Source organism: Rhea pennata, chromosome 4 (assembly GCF_028389875.1).
Source record: "Rhea pennata isolate bPtePen1 chromosome 4, bPtePen1.pri, whole genome shotgun sequence".
Taxonomy (NCBI): domain Eukaryota; kingdom Metazoa; phylum Chordata; class Aves; order Rheiformes; family Rheidae; genus Rhea; species Rhea pennata.
In genome coordinates, this window is record NC_084666.1 from 39,570,086 (window position 1) to 39,584,173 (window position 14,088).

At 37.9% G+C, this 14,088-nt stretch overlaps 1 protein-coding gene across 2 annotated transcripts in view; it reads right to left on the reverse strand.

Annotated features, from left to right (window-relative positions):
- The window catches only part of GALNT7 (polypeptide N-acetylgalactosaminyltransferase 7), a 74,704-nt gene that overhangs the window by 20,824 nt on the left and 39,792 nt on the right, over positions 1–14,088 (reverse strand). For both annotated transcript variants that reach the window (XM_062574687.1, XM_062574688.1), the window contains exon 3: positions 4,624–4,790. In XM_062574687.1, the coding sequence (XP_062430671.1) occupies positions 4,624–4,790 (167 nt within the window). The remainder of the gene's footprint in view (positions 1–4,623; positions 4,791–14,088) is intronic.

Sequence of the window (14,088 nt, forward strand, 5' to 3'; positions counted from 1 at the left end):
ATTGTATATTTGGGTAATTTATGATATCTGTCAGCAGCCTCAAAGTACTTTATTTTCTGTTTAAAACTATATATATTACCCTTCAAAATATACAACCACCAATCTGATCGTCCCTTATTTTGGCTCTTCATTCATGCCTTTGCGCACGAATCAAAGTATGAATCAGTGCTTCTAAAAAGACATTTCCCTTCTCCAAAAGATCTTAGGCCTGGAAGATTACATCTGGGGAGGGTTGGGGGGCACACAGCTGTTTTTCTTCCTTGACTCATTCCTGATGTCAGTTTGAGAACTAAAGAAATGGTATCACAAGTCCTCCCCAAAGCAGCTGCTTCTGAGCTCCCAGTACTGTAATACTACTAAGGCAGGGCTCTTTGCTGTAGCGTAAGCACTGGTTAATGCTTCTGCTTCTGCACTGAGAGTACTATTAAACAAGTTAATAAACGTACAGTTACCAACCTATGCTAACTTTTTTTTCTTATTCTGCTAGCTAATGGGATGCGGCATCAGCGGGAATACAGGCAGCGATAATTTAAAAATAAGTTAGTTCAAAAGGCAGACAAAACCTTCAAAAGCTGCTGTGAACACTGATAAAAAGCATTTACCTCAGCCATTCTTCACAGGTGCATGGGCTACAAAAGTGAGCTGCACCAGTTGAGATTTTGACTCCTACTCTTCTGAAGTCAATAAAGGTGATACTGATATACATAACAAGTACTTCGAGAGCTTCAGAAAATACCCTGTTAAGAATCCTCATTAGCATCCCAGGTGTATCCTCCACACATTTAACACTTAGGGCAAAGTAGAAGAAAAAGGTCTGCATGCGTCAGCGCGGCCACACCAATATCGTGGCAGAAGCTTCTGCTTTTTGGATTCTAACATACATTAATACAGAACTTTGCATTCAAATACCAAAACTGGCAAAGTTCAATTAGCTTGGCATCACCTTCTTGTTACCATTCTCTCTTTTTTTTTTTTTTCTTTTCCGTCAAAATACACAAAAAAAGCCTCAACAAAAGTCAGCGCATCTCTCCACACAGGCTGGAACTAACATCCAGCAAACTGTTACGTTTATTTTTCCCACGCTTAGTTTTCCCAAATAAGTCACAAAATGCAGTAAAACAAGCACAGGATGAAATTTTCTCGTATGTATGAGCAACTCTACAATAAAAATGCACTGTTGAGAGGAAGGAAGGAAGGGAGAAGAGTGCCATTCATTCTGCAAAAATCCCTGCTCCCAGATTTTATACAAAGAATTATAATGAAAATATATGTTATAATGAAATGTTATAATGAAAATAACATTTCCCAAACATTTCAACTATTTCTCCCCATAAGTTACAACATATACAAACGGATATAAGCAGTTATATGCAACTGTAACTCCCTTCTAACAAAACAGGATTTCTCAGAAAGGACACACAAAGCTCTCTAGGACCTTTTATTTTTAATCCAGCATTCAGGAGCATTTGCAACAGCTACGCTTCATTTTAATTTCAGGTAAGTAGAGTAGGAGGAGACTAAGAAAGAAGAACTGCCACACTAAGTAAGGGAGACCAAACATCTGTCCGGCTCAGCATCTGTCTCCCTAAGCACTGGTCTCAGAGCACACCACCACCGCAGCTGCAGGTACTCTTCCTCCTCAGATATCCTCCTCTGCCATCACCAAAACTCTCTGTGAAGCTCCTGCACGCGCACTCGTCACCGATACCAGAGGTCCCATCCTCACACCTGAGCTGGCATGCTCAGGCCCTGATGGCACTAATATTCCTCTGCCAACTCTGCTTTGCTGCCGCATTTCACAAACTCCAGAGAAAGCTTCCCTGAGAGAGCCTTTGATGACCTTGAAGACAGATATGAAGCATGCAGTCCAAAAGCAGGCAGGGAAGGAGAAAAATCTGAAGTCTGTATCTGTTCTATCAGCACTGCTGTTATTTTGGCTGAAAAAGCAAAAAGCCACCAGCAGCTCTGCTATGATTAAGAGTGTTTGTGTTTTGCAGCTCCCTCTTAACGCCTGGAGATCTCTCCAGGCAGCTTGGCACACTTCTCAGACCTTACTCGTTCTCTCTTTTCTCGAGGGAGGAAGAAACGGAGCAAGATTCTACTCTCATGATCGTTTCTGATCTAGAATGCAACTTGAGTTATTGAAATTAGGTTAATTACGTTTACCAAGTGAGAGCCTAAAGCATTTTAAAGAATTATTACAGCAAATAGAGCACAGCAAGGTGTTCAGAGCTGTTCCAGTCCATGCCTGTTCGCCAGTTGCTCATACATACAAGAAAATTTCATCCTGTGCTTGCTTTACTGTATCCTGTGACTTACGAAAGTTATTTGGAAAAACTAAGCGTGGGAAAAATAAACATAACAGTTTGCTGGATGTTAGTTCCAGGATAGTTGTATCTGCTAACTATTCATATATAAGCAGGGAGCATAAATAAAGTCTTGTATTTCAAAATAAATTCCTTGTAAAATAGTATGCTTTTAGTATTTGGGAAACTGTAGTACCAATTATTATGCCAGACAGACTCATTTCATGAATCACAGATGTATTTATTCATGTAAAATTGAGTCCAATGATTAGTAAAAATCTAGTAATATTCCTAGAGACCAGTGTCACAGTTATTTTATATTGCTAACTCAGTCAGTCCTTGAACAGCCCTGAAGAAAGACTGTGATCCCAGCTGAGAAGGAAAAATACAGTGCATGTCTGCTGACTGAATTATTAAAATTATATCCCTTAGGAGAGAAGATATTTTTGTTTTATAGCATGTGTGTATATCCAAGCCAAATTCTCAAAGGCTGTAAAAGGATACAGGAGACCATTATGCAGTATTCAGTGTCTATATTAGACTAAACCAGATGCAGTTAAGTGTACAATACAAGTAACTTTTCCTTTCCTGTAAAAACAAAACAGAAAATAATACTTACCTATCTCAAGGTATGATATAAAAATTAACATACATTAAATATTTTTAATACTGATCTATATCCCAAAAAGACAATCCTGACTGTGGGATGAGTTCGGTTTTCAAGTTCACAGCTGGTATACCAACAGAAAACAACGACTCCTAAGGGGCTGGGACAGGGAAAAGCTCAGATCTCTTGATAAAATTGAGAGTTTCAGAATAGAGTCATCGACTTTTGTGGGTAAAGGGAGTGTATCCTACGCTCCTTGACCAGTTCAAACTTGCTTGTGCTCCTAAAAGCCTATCCTTACTCATCATCATCATCATCATCTAAAGGAGACAGTCAGCATACATACATCATTATGTCAAAACAGTTCTGCAGCAGAATCAGAGACACACAGCATCAAATGATATGCAAAGGGCAAAGATTTGAAACCACGATTTATGTAGCAATAGAACTACTGAAGACCCTTCATCTCAGATTTACATTTCCTACAAATCTTTATCCTACAGAAAGTCTTTCTAAGTACTTCTTTGGTTTGCTATTATCTTGATACCTGAATGCCTCCTAAGTTTCATGGATTTATTCCCATAAACCTTAGGATGAAGCAGAAATAATGTTGTTGCCATACAAGGCAAGGGACAAAGAAATTAGATAATCTGAGTGAGAGAGACAGTCAAAGGCAGTAACTGATGTGTAAATGGTGCCTTAGTGACAAGAACGCACCTCCTGTGTCTACAAGTCTTTTTATTTCTGTCTATCCTTTTCTCTGTTGACATCTATTAAAGAACTATGCAGCAATAAAATCTTGTAAAGAATTGATCCTGCATTTATTAATACACTATTTTGAAATTTTTTCAAAGTTTTAAAAACAGGCATCAGACTGATATCCAGTGTATCAATCATCTTATACTGGTATCTCTAGCATACCCCTTTCTATTCTTCTCTGTGATCATCCTCAATGTGCATTCATTCTGAAGATATCGCTATTATAGTCCATATGTGTTTGTATTTAAAAAAAATCATACATAAGTACATGCACTGCAAATATAAACCAAGACCAGAATGTATATTATAAAAGAAGAGGAAAATCTGGGACTTCTGAAAAATTTGATTGGAATATTTAAGACTTGAAGAAAGGAAGAAACTAAAATGTGCTTAAAACACTAAAAGCATCTCCACCCTTCTCTCCAAAATAAGAGACAACAATAACTTCAACATATTCAAAAGATGTTGTTAAAAATAAAAGATAGTGAAAATGAACAGGAATAATTCAATAGCCTTAGATACATTTGTATTACAGTAAAAAGCTGAAATGAGGATTTCTCGGATTCCTCTGTGGAATAAAAGGAAATAAATTATTCCTAATAGGCTTGGCATAACCTCCTTCAAAACTGCTCATTTTGACAAGAGCTAAGAGTGGAGCTAATTAACACAGATCACCATTACACACTACTCCATAATTGTGGATGAGAACCCACCACAAATTCTCTACTTCAAACAGCTGAATACACATAAAGGATTGCCACCTTTATGAAAGCAATTCATTGGAAAGGAGCCTTCACTTACTGAAAGCTGAAATGGCTATGAAAAATCACCTTATTTTTCTTGCAGAGTCAACCCAATCCATGACAGATAATAAATCAGAGGATAGCTTTTTATTTTTTTTTAATTGGTATTTCCTTTTCTACACATAGTGTGTTAACATTCCAAATATACCTTTGTTGCTAAAATCGTCAATCAGCACAATTTCTGCCAAGTATTTCCTTGGTGTTCTCTTAATGACACTGTGAACTGTCCTCATAAGCGTGGACCATCCTTCATTATGGAAGACAATGACAACACTGGAGGTGAGCAGGTTATCATCATAATGCCAGTATTTGCACCTGAAAAAAAAAAAAAAAGATTTTATTTTATTAGTTTTGGCATTAGATTTACAGAACTGTTCAATAACACTTTTGCACAAATGAAATCTTCACTGATGGCTATACTTCCAACTTAAAAAAAATACAAGATATAAAATGCATACTTTAATGTACCTGAGGTACATCATAGATGCACTCCTGCTTCCAGTCAGTGAGCCTTTTTTCCTCCCCAAAGAGGCAGGACGGACATAGCTGGCGAGCAATGAACACTGCCCAAACCGCTACATGCTTCCTCCTGTGCGTGCGTACACAGCATTGCACGGACCCCGAGAGACAGTGCTACTACCACTACTCTGCTGCTCTGGCAGCTGGCACAGAAAAGTGGAAGAAAGTCCAAAATTGTGGCTTCCAAGATGGGACTCCCCTTCAAAACATAAGGTTTCCCAGTTAGGACGGACTGACACAGTAAGGACTGTCTCACCTACTACGTAACGCACAACAGGACAGAGCTGGAGTTTTTTAAGCCCCTGTAAGTGAGGTATCAGGATTGAAAGAAGCTAGCAGAAGGATTGTCCATAAAGTGTTTCTATTTGTATTATATTGGCCGCAAGCGGAATGTGCATAATTAGCAAAATTACACACACAGTTGCGGTGAGACAACCAAACGTGGTTAATTTTTGCCCTTTCACAACAAAATATACTCAAACTCAGTCACTTTGCCAGACATGCAACAGCAGCAAGTGAAATGCTCTCGTCAGTTGCACTGCATAAAACCATCTGCATTTGTAAAATTTGACAGGAAACTATAGCTGCTTAGGGAGAAAATGCAATCTTATGGCAGCCAAGAAATGATCTTTCATATTTACTATTCAAGTTTCAGCTTTCAGGTATAACCAATGACAGATGAAAAACACAACAAACCCATCCAGCCCTCCATTCTCCTACTAAAAATGCAAGGTCATACATTTCACCAGATGTAACAAGGTAATAGCTTTAGCCAAATTAGTGTAAGTATCCATATTTTTTAAATTAACATTAAAAAAATGGACTGCCAAGGACCAGTTTCAGCCCTGGCTCAGTTTCAAAGGATCTCCTCCTTGGTGGGGAAGAGGCATAAAGAGAGGTTGGAGGGAGACCTCGAACAAAAATGGTGCAGAAAACTCAAAGGAATAGAAGTGACAAATTTCACATTGAAAGCCCATGTAATTTGAAGAAAAGACCAAGAATTTAGAGCTCATTTGAAATGGTAATGCCTATTTAAAAATTGCTAATAAATGCTATCACAGTAATAAAGAACACACATTTTGATCAAAATAAAGTTTCTTTTCCCTTACAAATGCATAGAATGGACATTCAAGTAACAGGCTCAACCAAGCATGTGCCTGGTTATAATATAAATCTCATATCTTATTTCTTAGCAAGCATGGCAGATCACAGTTGGTAGCAATCTAATGTACAACACTGACTAGCATCAAAAAGACAAGTGACACAGGAAGTGCGACTCTCCTGTTCATTCCTATTAAGCTTTTCAATTTAAACAGTTGTACTGGTAACTTCCAACTTTTCATGCCATAGAAAAGCACTTTTATATCCATTTAAAACATTCTGCTATTCAATTCCACTGTGCTTTTTTTTTTTTTTTTTTTTTTTTTTTCCCCTTAAGGAAATACAGAAACCACCTGGTCCGTCCCTTTCTATACTACTGTTCATTATCCAAGTAAGACAGCTTCAAACCTTCTCTTTGTGTATTCTCTAAACAACGTCACTCTTTGAATCCTTTCTATTTCTGCTATCGATGTTATACAGATAGCACTCTATATCACAAGAACCAAATACTCTACACAAAGACATGTCATTAAATGCACATAATGGCATAATCATTTCCTTCTTTTGTTTTTCACTCCTTACATATCCTCATACTTGGCTTGTTTTTTCATCCACTGATGCGTACTACAGTTTTTCTCATGAAATACCCAAAAAGATTCAGATCTTTTTTTCCTGGGAGATTACAGATGATTTAGAAACAAGCAGTATGTATGAGTAATCCAATCCACACTTTCCAACATTCATTAAATCATGTTTATCAACAACACATTTCATTTGCAATTACAATGCCCATTTTCCCAACTGTGTACTTAAATAGGACTGAACAGTCTCCCCCAGTTACAGCCAGGCTAAGTAGTTTGTTAACTGGAAATTTTTCTATCTGGTCACCAGCCCCCCTTTCCACATACAACAATACAATTCCTATTACAGAACAGAGACACATACTGCTTTTAATTTCAGTGGGCAAAAGATTAAGGAGTTTATTACTCTGCCAGCAAGTAAAGTCTCCACTAGACAGAATCTGGCTTTTCAGATATACCTGTCTTACAATATTGTTCTTGATAACTGCAGCCATCAAAACATACAGATGCTCAAACCTCCATATTTATATTTCTCTCCATACAACAAAAAGCTTAACTGCAAAGAATCATTCCTGTGCTTGAGAAGAAAAATATTCTGAAAATAAAGTCAAACCTCAAAAAAAAATTAACATAACAGATATCTATAGGTATTTAAACAGCACTTCTTTGGTCAAGAAGGAAGAAATTCTCTTATAATAATGTAACAACATCAATTCTTCACCTACTGGGAAAAAATAAAATTGGTAGAAACATAGTATTAATTTTGTTCCTATGGAAAATGAAAATTAGAGAATAAAAAAGCATTAGAGTTGAGACCTAACTAATGATAGGGCATTTTCCTTTTTAATCATGCTTGATGTAAGCAACCTCTAAAATGGCATGACCTCTACAGTCATGGTCTACTGACTCTAAGATCCTCCATCTCGATTGTTTCTGTACCTGAACTCGCTACAGCTAATCATATTTATAAACTACGAACGGGCAAGTGCTAGACTGACTTTTTAAACTGCACAGTTCAGCCCACTAATGCATTCCTTTCATAAATCCTTCTCCAAAGATCTCAGCTGGTTTCAAATTGTAATACTTCAGTTCGCAGCACAAGCATTTAAGCTGTTGACAACTATCAGCTCTTTGCAGAGATAAAATGGGTACGCTATCTAGGTGCGTCAAGTCAGTTGCTGTAGGACATTTTTTCCACTGTGTGTTTAGTAATAGATTAAAAACAGAACTGCATTCTGTTTTACATACATATTCTTGTCAATTAAGTTTGGTGATTTAGTTACATGAGAGTGCATGATGAAGAGGTAATTTTTTTTATGCTAAACTGGAACATTAGCTGAAGGCCAGTCAAAAACTCCTTGGAAAGACAGCAGAGAGTAACAGTACATTTGCCTCAAGGGAGAAGGCAGTATCTGACACAGGCTGCGTTGCGCTGTTGACCTCCATCGCCAGAAGTTTCGATAAGAAACTTTTTTTCTCTCTAATTAAAAAGTCAACGACTGCATTTCAAATTGACAAAACATTTTCATTTCAACAGACAAAAGAAACAAAGCAAATGCTACAAACAAACCAAAGCATTTTGCTTGCTTGTTTTTTCCTCTTCCTGTAGGTAAATAATATTTAGGAATAAAATGGTTAATGGCATAAGAACAGAAAGATACTAAGTAGCTTAACATAATTAAAAAAACCCCAACTGATTACAAAAGCTTGAGTACTACAAAACATCTGTTTGCAATTTAAAAGCAATTTGAAAACATTTTTGCTCTGTATTTAATATACTGTTTAAAACATAAAAAATAGAGGTATGTGTATATATATATATATATGTATATATATATATATATATACTTTTTTTTTTTTTGCTACATATCCAATTTAATTCCTGCAGACCTGTCAGCACATTTTACTTCTTAAACTTGAAAAATCATGTCTGGCTAAATGTGCCACTTGCAAGCCATAACACTACATTTATACTTCTAGTAAGATCATAATTTTAGCCTTTTCCAGAGGTTTGATTTCACTTCTTGGACAGTCAACATACTGACTCACCATCAAGCCCTTAAGCAGCAACAGACTACAATAATTTGTATATACAAATCCCATCTCTGAGCTTACATTAAGAATTAGAAGTTTGAAACACAGTAGTAGGTCTAAATATATGCAGTTAATGTGTATTTTAAGCTCTTTGGCAATTTTTCCAAGAAACGTGAACTTTATTCCATTATTTGGGTGCCAAAACCAAGAGCCTCCACTCCTTTTCCTTCCAATCCACAGAAAAGGGAAGCTGGGAAGAACCTGTCTGTGGAGCAGCAGTGACATCCAGTGGTTAGTAAAATAAATACCAGGCAACCATGCATGAATTTTTCTTGTATTTGAAGTCGAATTTTACACTGTTAGTTTATCTATAAATTTTAGAGTCCCGAAAGGAAAATAAAAAGCCTAAGTTTGCAGCTCTGGTGTTTCAATTTTGAAAGATAGGATCAAGCAGATAGAGCAGTCCAGTGACTATTCAGGCAAAAGCTGCAGCCATCTAAAACTGGCACGGGGAAACGGTTTCAAAGTACAAAGGAGGCTGTAACAGGGGATTTAATGTCTTTCAACTTCTAACTTCATCTTCTAGATACCCTCTCCTGCCCACATACTGTAGCATGGTACCCTTTCCGATGCATCAGGATGACAACTGTGGTGATACGTGAAACAAATCAGTGAAAAGATTTAAAAAAAATCCAGAAACAAAACAAATACACACATACATTTTGAATTATTATCAGTCCATCTGAGAGGACAGCATGTTGCAAGAGAAATGCAGGAAAGGGAGCAGCAAGCACAAGCTGATGTTGCCACTAGACACGTTTCCCGACCCTGCAACCATTTAACGTATGGAACAAGAACAAGCTGAAGCGTACGCATCTGGGAAAGACCGGCAGCAAAGCAACACCGCAGGGAAGCGCAGAGCTCCTTTAGCCTCCTTCCTTCTAGAGAGCAGATCCTAAGGGAAATGAGTCAATAGTTTCAGACCCGTCCGCAAATAAAAACTGGTATTACTGAGCAAAGCCACAGATCGACACCTCGCAGGAACAAGAGGAAACCTTTCAAGGGAACAGCAGCCATGTAGTAGAGAAAACGAGCAACACTACTTCTGACTATTAGTTTGCATATAAAATGTTCCTTCTTCCTCTCCAGCCCACGAGAGTGCAGTACTCCCAGGGACTGCCTCACACCAGGGTCCCTTTCCCTGGACTGCAGCTGAAATCGTGCGCCGGTCACCGCGGGAGAGCACCCCATAAGCCTCTGCACAAGAAGCTGGAGATAGGGATCAAAGCGTGCCTTGCCCAAAGAAATTTCTGCTTGTCCAATTAACGTATCCCAGGCATGAGGCCCTCGACTTTGGCTTGCTCCTGTTGACCTCTTTTTGGCCCTGCAAACCTGATCGTGAGTGCACAGTCCAAGGACTGCCCGACTGCACAGCCTCTCTGTTAGCAATCACCTCCATGGCAGATGTAGGCTCAAATTTCCTCAGACTAAAAAAGCCCAAACTATAGGCTGCTGCTCCTGGAAGAGTACTCCAGCCATCAAGCAAAAATGCAAGAACGGAGCAATGACAGCACCACGACAGTCATGTAAATGAGGCAGCTCTAATCAGATAGATACTTGTACTCAGAGGGCAATTTGAGATCTTGAGCTGGAGTGTTTATCGTATAATCTTGAATTTCTAAATTCCCTAGTATACGAGCACATAAATGCTAGGGAACAGTAAAACAGTACGCAGCCACAACCAACCTTCCTTCCTGAGACTATCTTCCTCGGGTCAGGTATCGAGCTAGCATCGCATTTACCAAAGGCGCCTCAGGTCTCTCTCCGGGTTTTGTCCCTAATATTAAAGCACGATATTTGCGTACTCAGACCAAAACGCAACAGCACAGATTTCTCTGAGACAGCAGGTTGCCATCATTGCCGCTGAATTGCTCTAAGTGCTCCAGCAGACAAGTCCTAAGAAGCGCTAATCAGTTCTGTTTCAAGCTGAGCCCTGAATCAGTAAAAAGCTGAAGGTTTCAATCTAGCATTTATATTATCAAGTCTTCCTGGATGTGTAATTAAGACATTAAAATGATAAGCTCTCCTTTGCATTAATATAAAACTGTTCACAATTTTAAATTGTATTTTAAGCTGTATTTCACGTTTTTAGTGGTTTGAGAATATTACACCACCTGCTGATAACTGCTTTGTAGTGCTCATACTTTTCTCAAACTTTGAGCTGCTCTAGCACTAACAGAGCTTAAATAAATTGTCAGAAAATATTGATGAGATGCTAAAAACTCAATGTATATGGCAATTCTTGTTATTTCTCCTACTAGCCAAGCACTGTTTAGGAAGTTACTACTCAAAGCATTTGCCTATGTACAACTCAAAAGAATCATAGATGTGCATAACTGGATTTATCAACCGCCAGCAGGTTTTACCTAATATAAGCAACGAAAGGCTAAAAAACTTCTTGGGGTAGTGGGTTCAGTGCCAAGGAAATGTCTAATATTTCTACCATGCCTCGCTCAATAGGTATTAAACCCCAAAGTTCCTGTCCATGCTCAGTACTGAATTACAATTTATACCATGTAAATTTATTTAAATTCTTTAACATAATAAGTCCTGGTAAAAGAAACATGACAGAGCACACGTTATTCTAATTTTTTTTGGTTTTGCGTTCAGACTACAATGCATTTGACAGCTGCTTCCTCCACTTGCCCCCAAATTTATATGAACAAGGACCGTGGTTGGAAGGTCACATGGACAGCTACAGGAAACAGCTCATCCTTCTGCTCCCTCCCGACTGCTCCAGCATCAAGGTTTAAGGTAGGACTCGAATACACCCCACCTGGAGACCTCCAAGTGCTGCACTACACGTCTTTTTGAATAGGGAGCTCTGTTCAGAGCTCAGTCCTCTCGTTTCAGCCCGCACACATATCGGTGAGTAAATTCAGTTGCAGATACCTTATCCAGTGCCTGTGACAACTTATTTCTACTCTTAGGGCAAATTATTTATCTGTCAAAATTTAAAACTCAAAAGGCTAGCAGGCAACATTAAACACACCTATCTTCAGGATAGGTGATCTGTGATCTATCTTCAGGACAGTTTTCACTATTGAGGGCTGAAAAGTTAGCAGAAAATGCTTGTTTTCCCTCGAAGGGCAATGCCTGGAATTCTAAGCTAGGAGATGCTCTGACAAATACATTGCTAAATACAATTTAAGGACATTTTTTTCCCTCTAAGAATCTTGCCAATAGTAAGGCAGCTGATAACTTGCAGTTAAAAGCCTAGCCTTCTTGATTTAGTTTGACCACTATAATTCATCTGATCTCAATCCTAGGCCTCAGTAAGCACACAAAGATTTATGTGCATACTATAAAAATCAGTTTTGTTAGTCAGAGGACTGTTACAGTGTGCTGTAACACTTGAATAGAAGGTTTTTCCCAAGGAACCATGTGAAATGAAACCAAGTCCCTAATGCTCTATTTCCAAGGACACAGATAAGCTTTCAGTAATTACTGTTGGTATTTCATATGGCAGTATCAAATATGTAATTTGTACAGTGCTATAATTAAGCAATTAATCATATTCCTGAAGAAAACAGGCTCCTCGCCAGAGCTTTTCTATGGGATCTCCTTAGTGATGACATGATTGACTGGACAACTAACTGCTGTAGAGAACATATTAAATTCATGTTATTCACCCACCGTAAAAAGACCATCCATTTCTAATAAGTAGCCAAGATTAATCTGCCTTATTTAGTATCTTGAGTAATTGTTTATAACTAAAGACTTTTTTTCCCCTTCAAGTCCAGCACTAAAAACTTGATACGGCAGTTTGACGTCTTTAATAACACTTGCATTAACTAAAGGGCAGTCTTCACCAAACTACAACCAAAAAAATAACTTACACTAACACATAGCTCTGTATGTGTGTATATATTTAAGTAAACTCAGAAGTCTTCATTTTTGGCAAGAATCCTCGGCTGTAGTAAAGAGAAAGAAAGAGAGAAAAAAAAAAAACCCCAAACCCTTCAAATCTACATTTATAATTTTAAGAACAAGTCAATTCTCATTCCCTTTTGATTTGACTATCAAAATACTGTTTTATAAAAATGTTGGGAGTGATTACACGGCTTTCAGAAGCTTTGTAATGAATTACTGCTTCTGATTCAGACTATCTGTAAGAAGCGTAACTATAATTTTTCCAACAACAGTTGGATTAGGTACAGCCTGGTATTTAAAAATAAGGTAACATTTTATGCTTAGAGTTGTACACAACTTTACCATGATAAGCAATCAACATTTTAAAAGTAAAAACTTAAAAGTAAAATGTAAACAAGATGTCCAAAAATACACTTCTATACACAAGGAACATTGTTTTCAAGCAAGGAGGAGTTATTTTTTCAGATTGTTCAGAAAAAAGCTTAATCACCAGTCGTTTTGTTTAAAATGAACTCTTTATCTATGTCAACAGATTCAGCTAGTCAAGTATGAATGTGTATGGTCCAGAGGACATGCCCTGTCACAGCAATAATGTCATTAAAAGGAAAACCCCCAAAAGTACATTCCATGGAAGAAAAAAAACATTTTAAAATATTTGTTTTGCCACGATCAGACTGACAGATGTGTGTGGGTGATGCAGTTAAAATTCTGGATTGTGCTGGTGTAAAGACTGCAGTTTTCTCACATAAAATTACTCTCTAGTGTACTCTCTAGTACTTCCACCAGAACAACACAAAACACTGCCAGAAAACGCACACCACATCTTGCCACGAAAATAAAATGGGTAGTAGGATATGCCACAAAAAAGCAGCAAAATAGCTAGTGTCAATTCACAGCTTTTAAATAGCAGCTTACGAAATGGAGGTCTTGCCAGTAAACCACACTAGAAACGCTGTGGTCAGACTGGTGCAGAACCTTCCGATCTGCCTGCAGCCTGAAGTATCTGGGTTACGTACAATACGGCCAACACTACAGATATCGCAAAAAATCAGGAACAGGTTAATTTGTCTCATGTCATAAGCAGTCATAGAGAGTCAGGATGTTTCCTCTCCCAGTCAAACTAGTCAGGATAAAATTCTTGCAACATTCGTCAAAAGAGGCTGTCAAAAAATCTAGCACAGATAGAATTGTAATACTAAAACCCTCTGCGTCAATGAAAGTTAACTTGTAAGCAAATCTTCTATTGGTTGAATAACAGCAGCATATCAAGTTTTAGCAAAACATGCTGAATACTGATCCTTTCTTACAGCCAACACAGTTAATTATCCTGGAATAAAATTTGATCACCAGTGTGAACATCCCTAGCTTAAGGGCTCTAAAATAATGTAATTTAGTTAACAGGATAGACAGGGAGTTTCACAGAACATCGCTTGTGATATACTTTA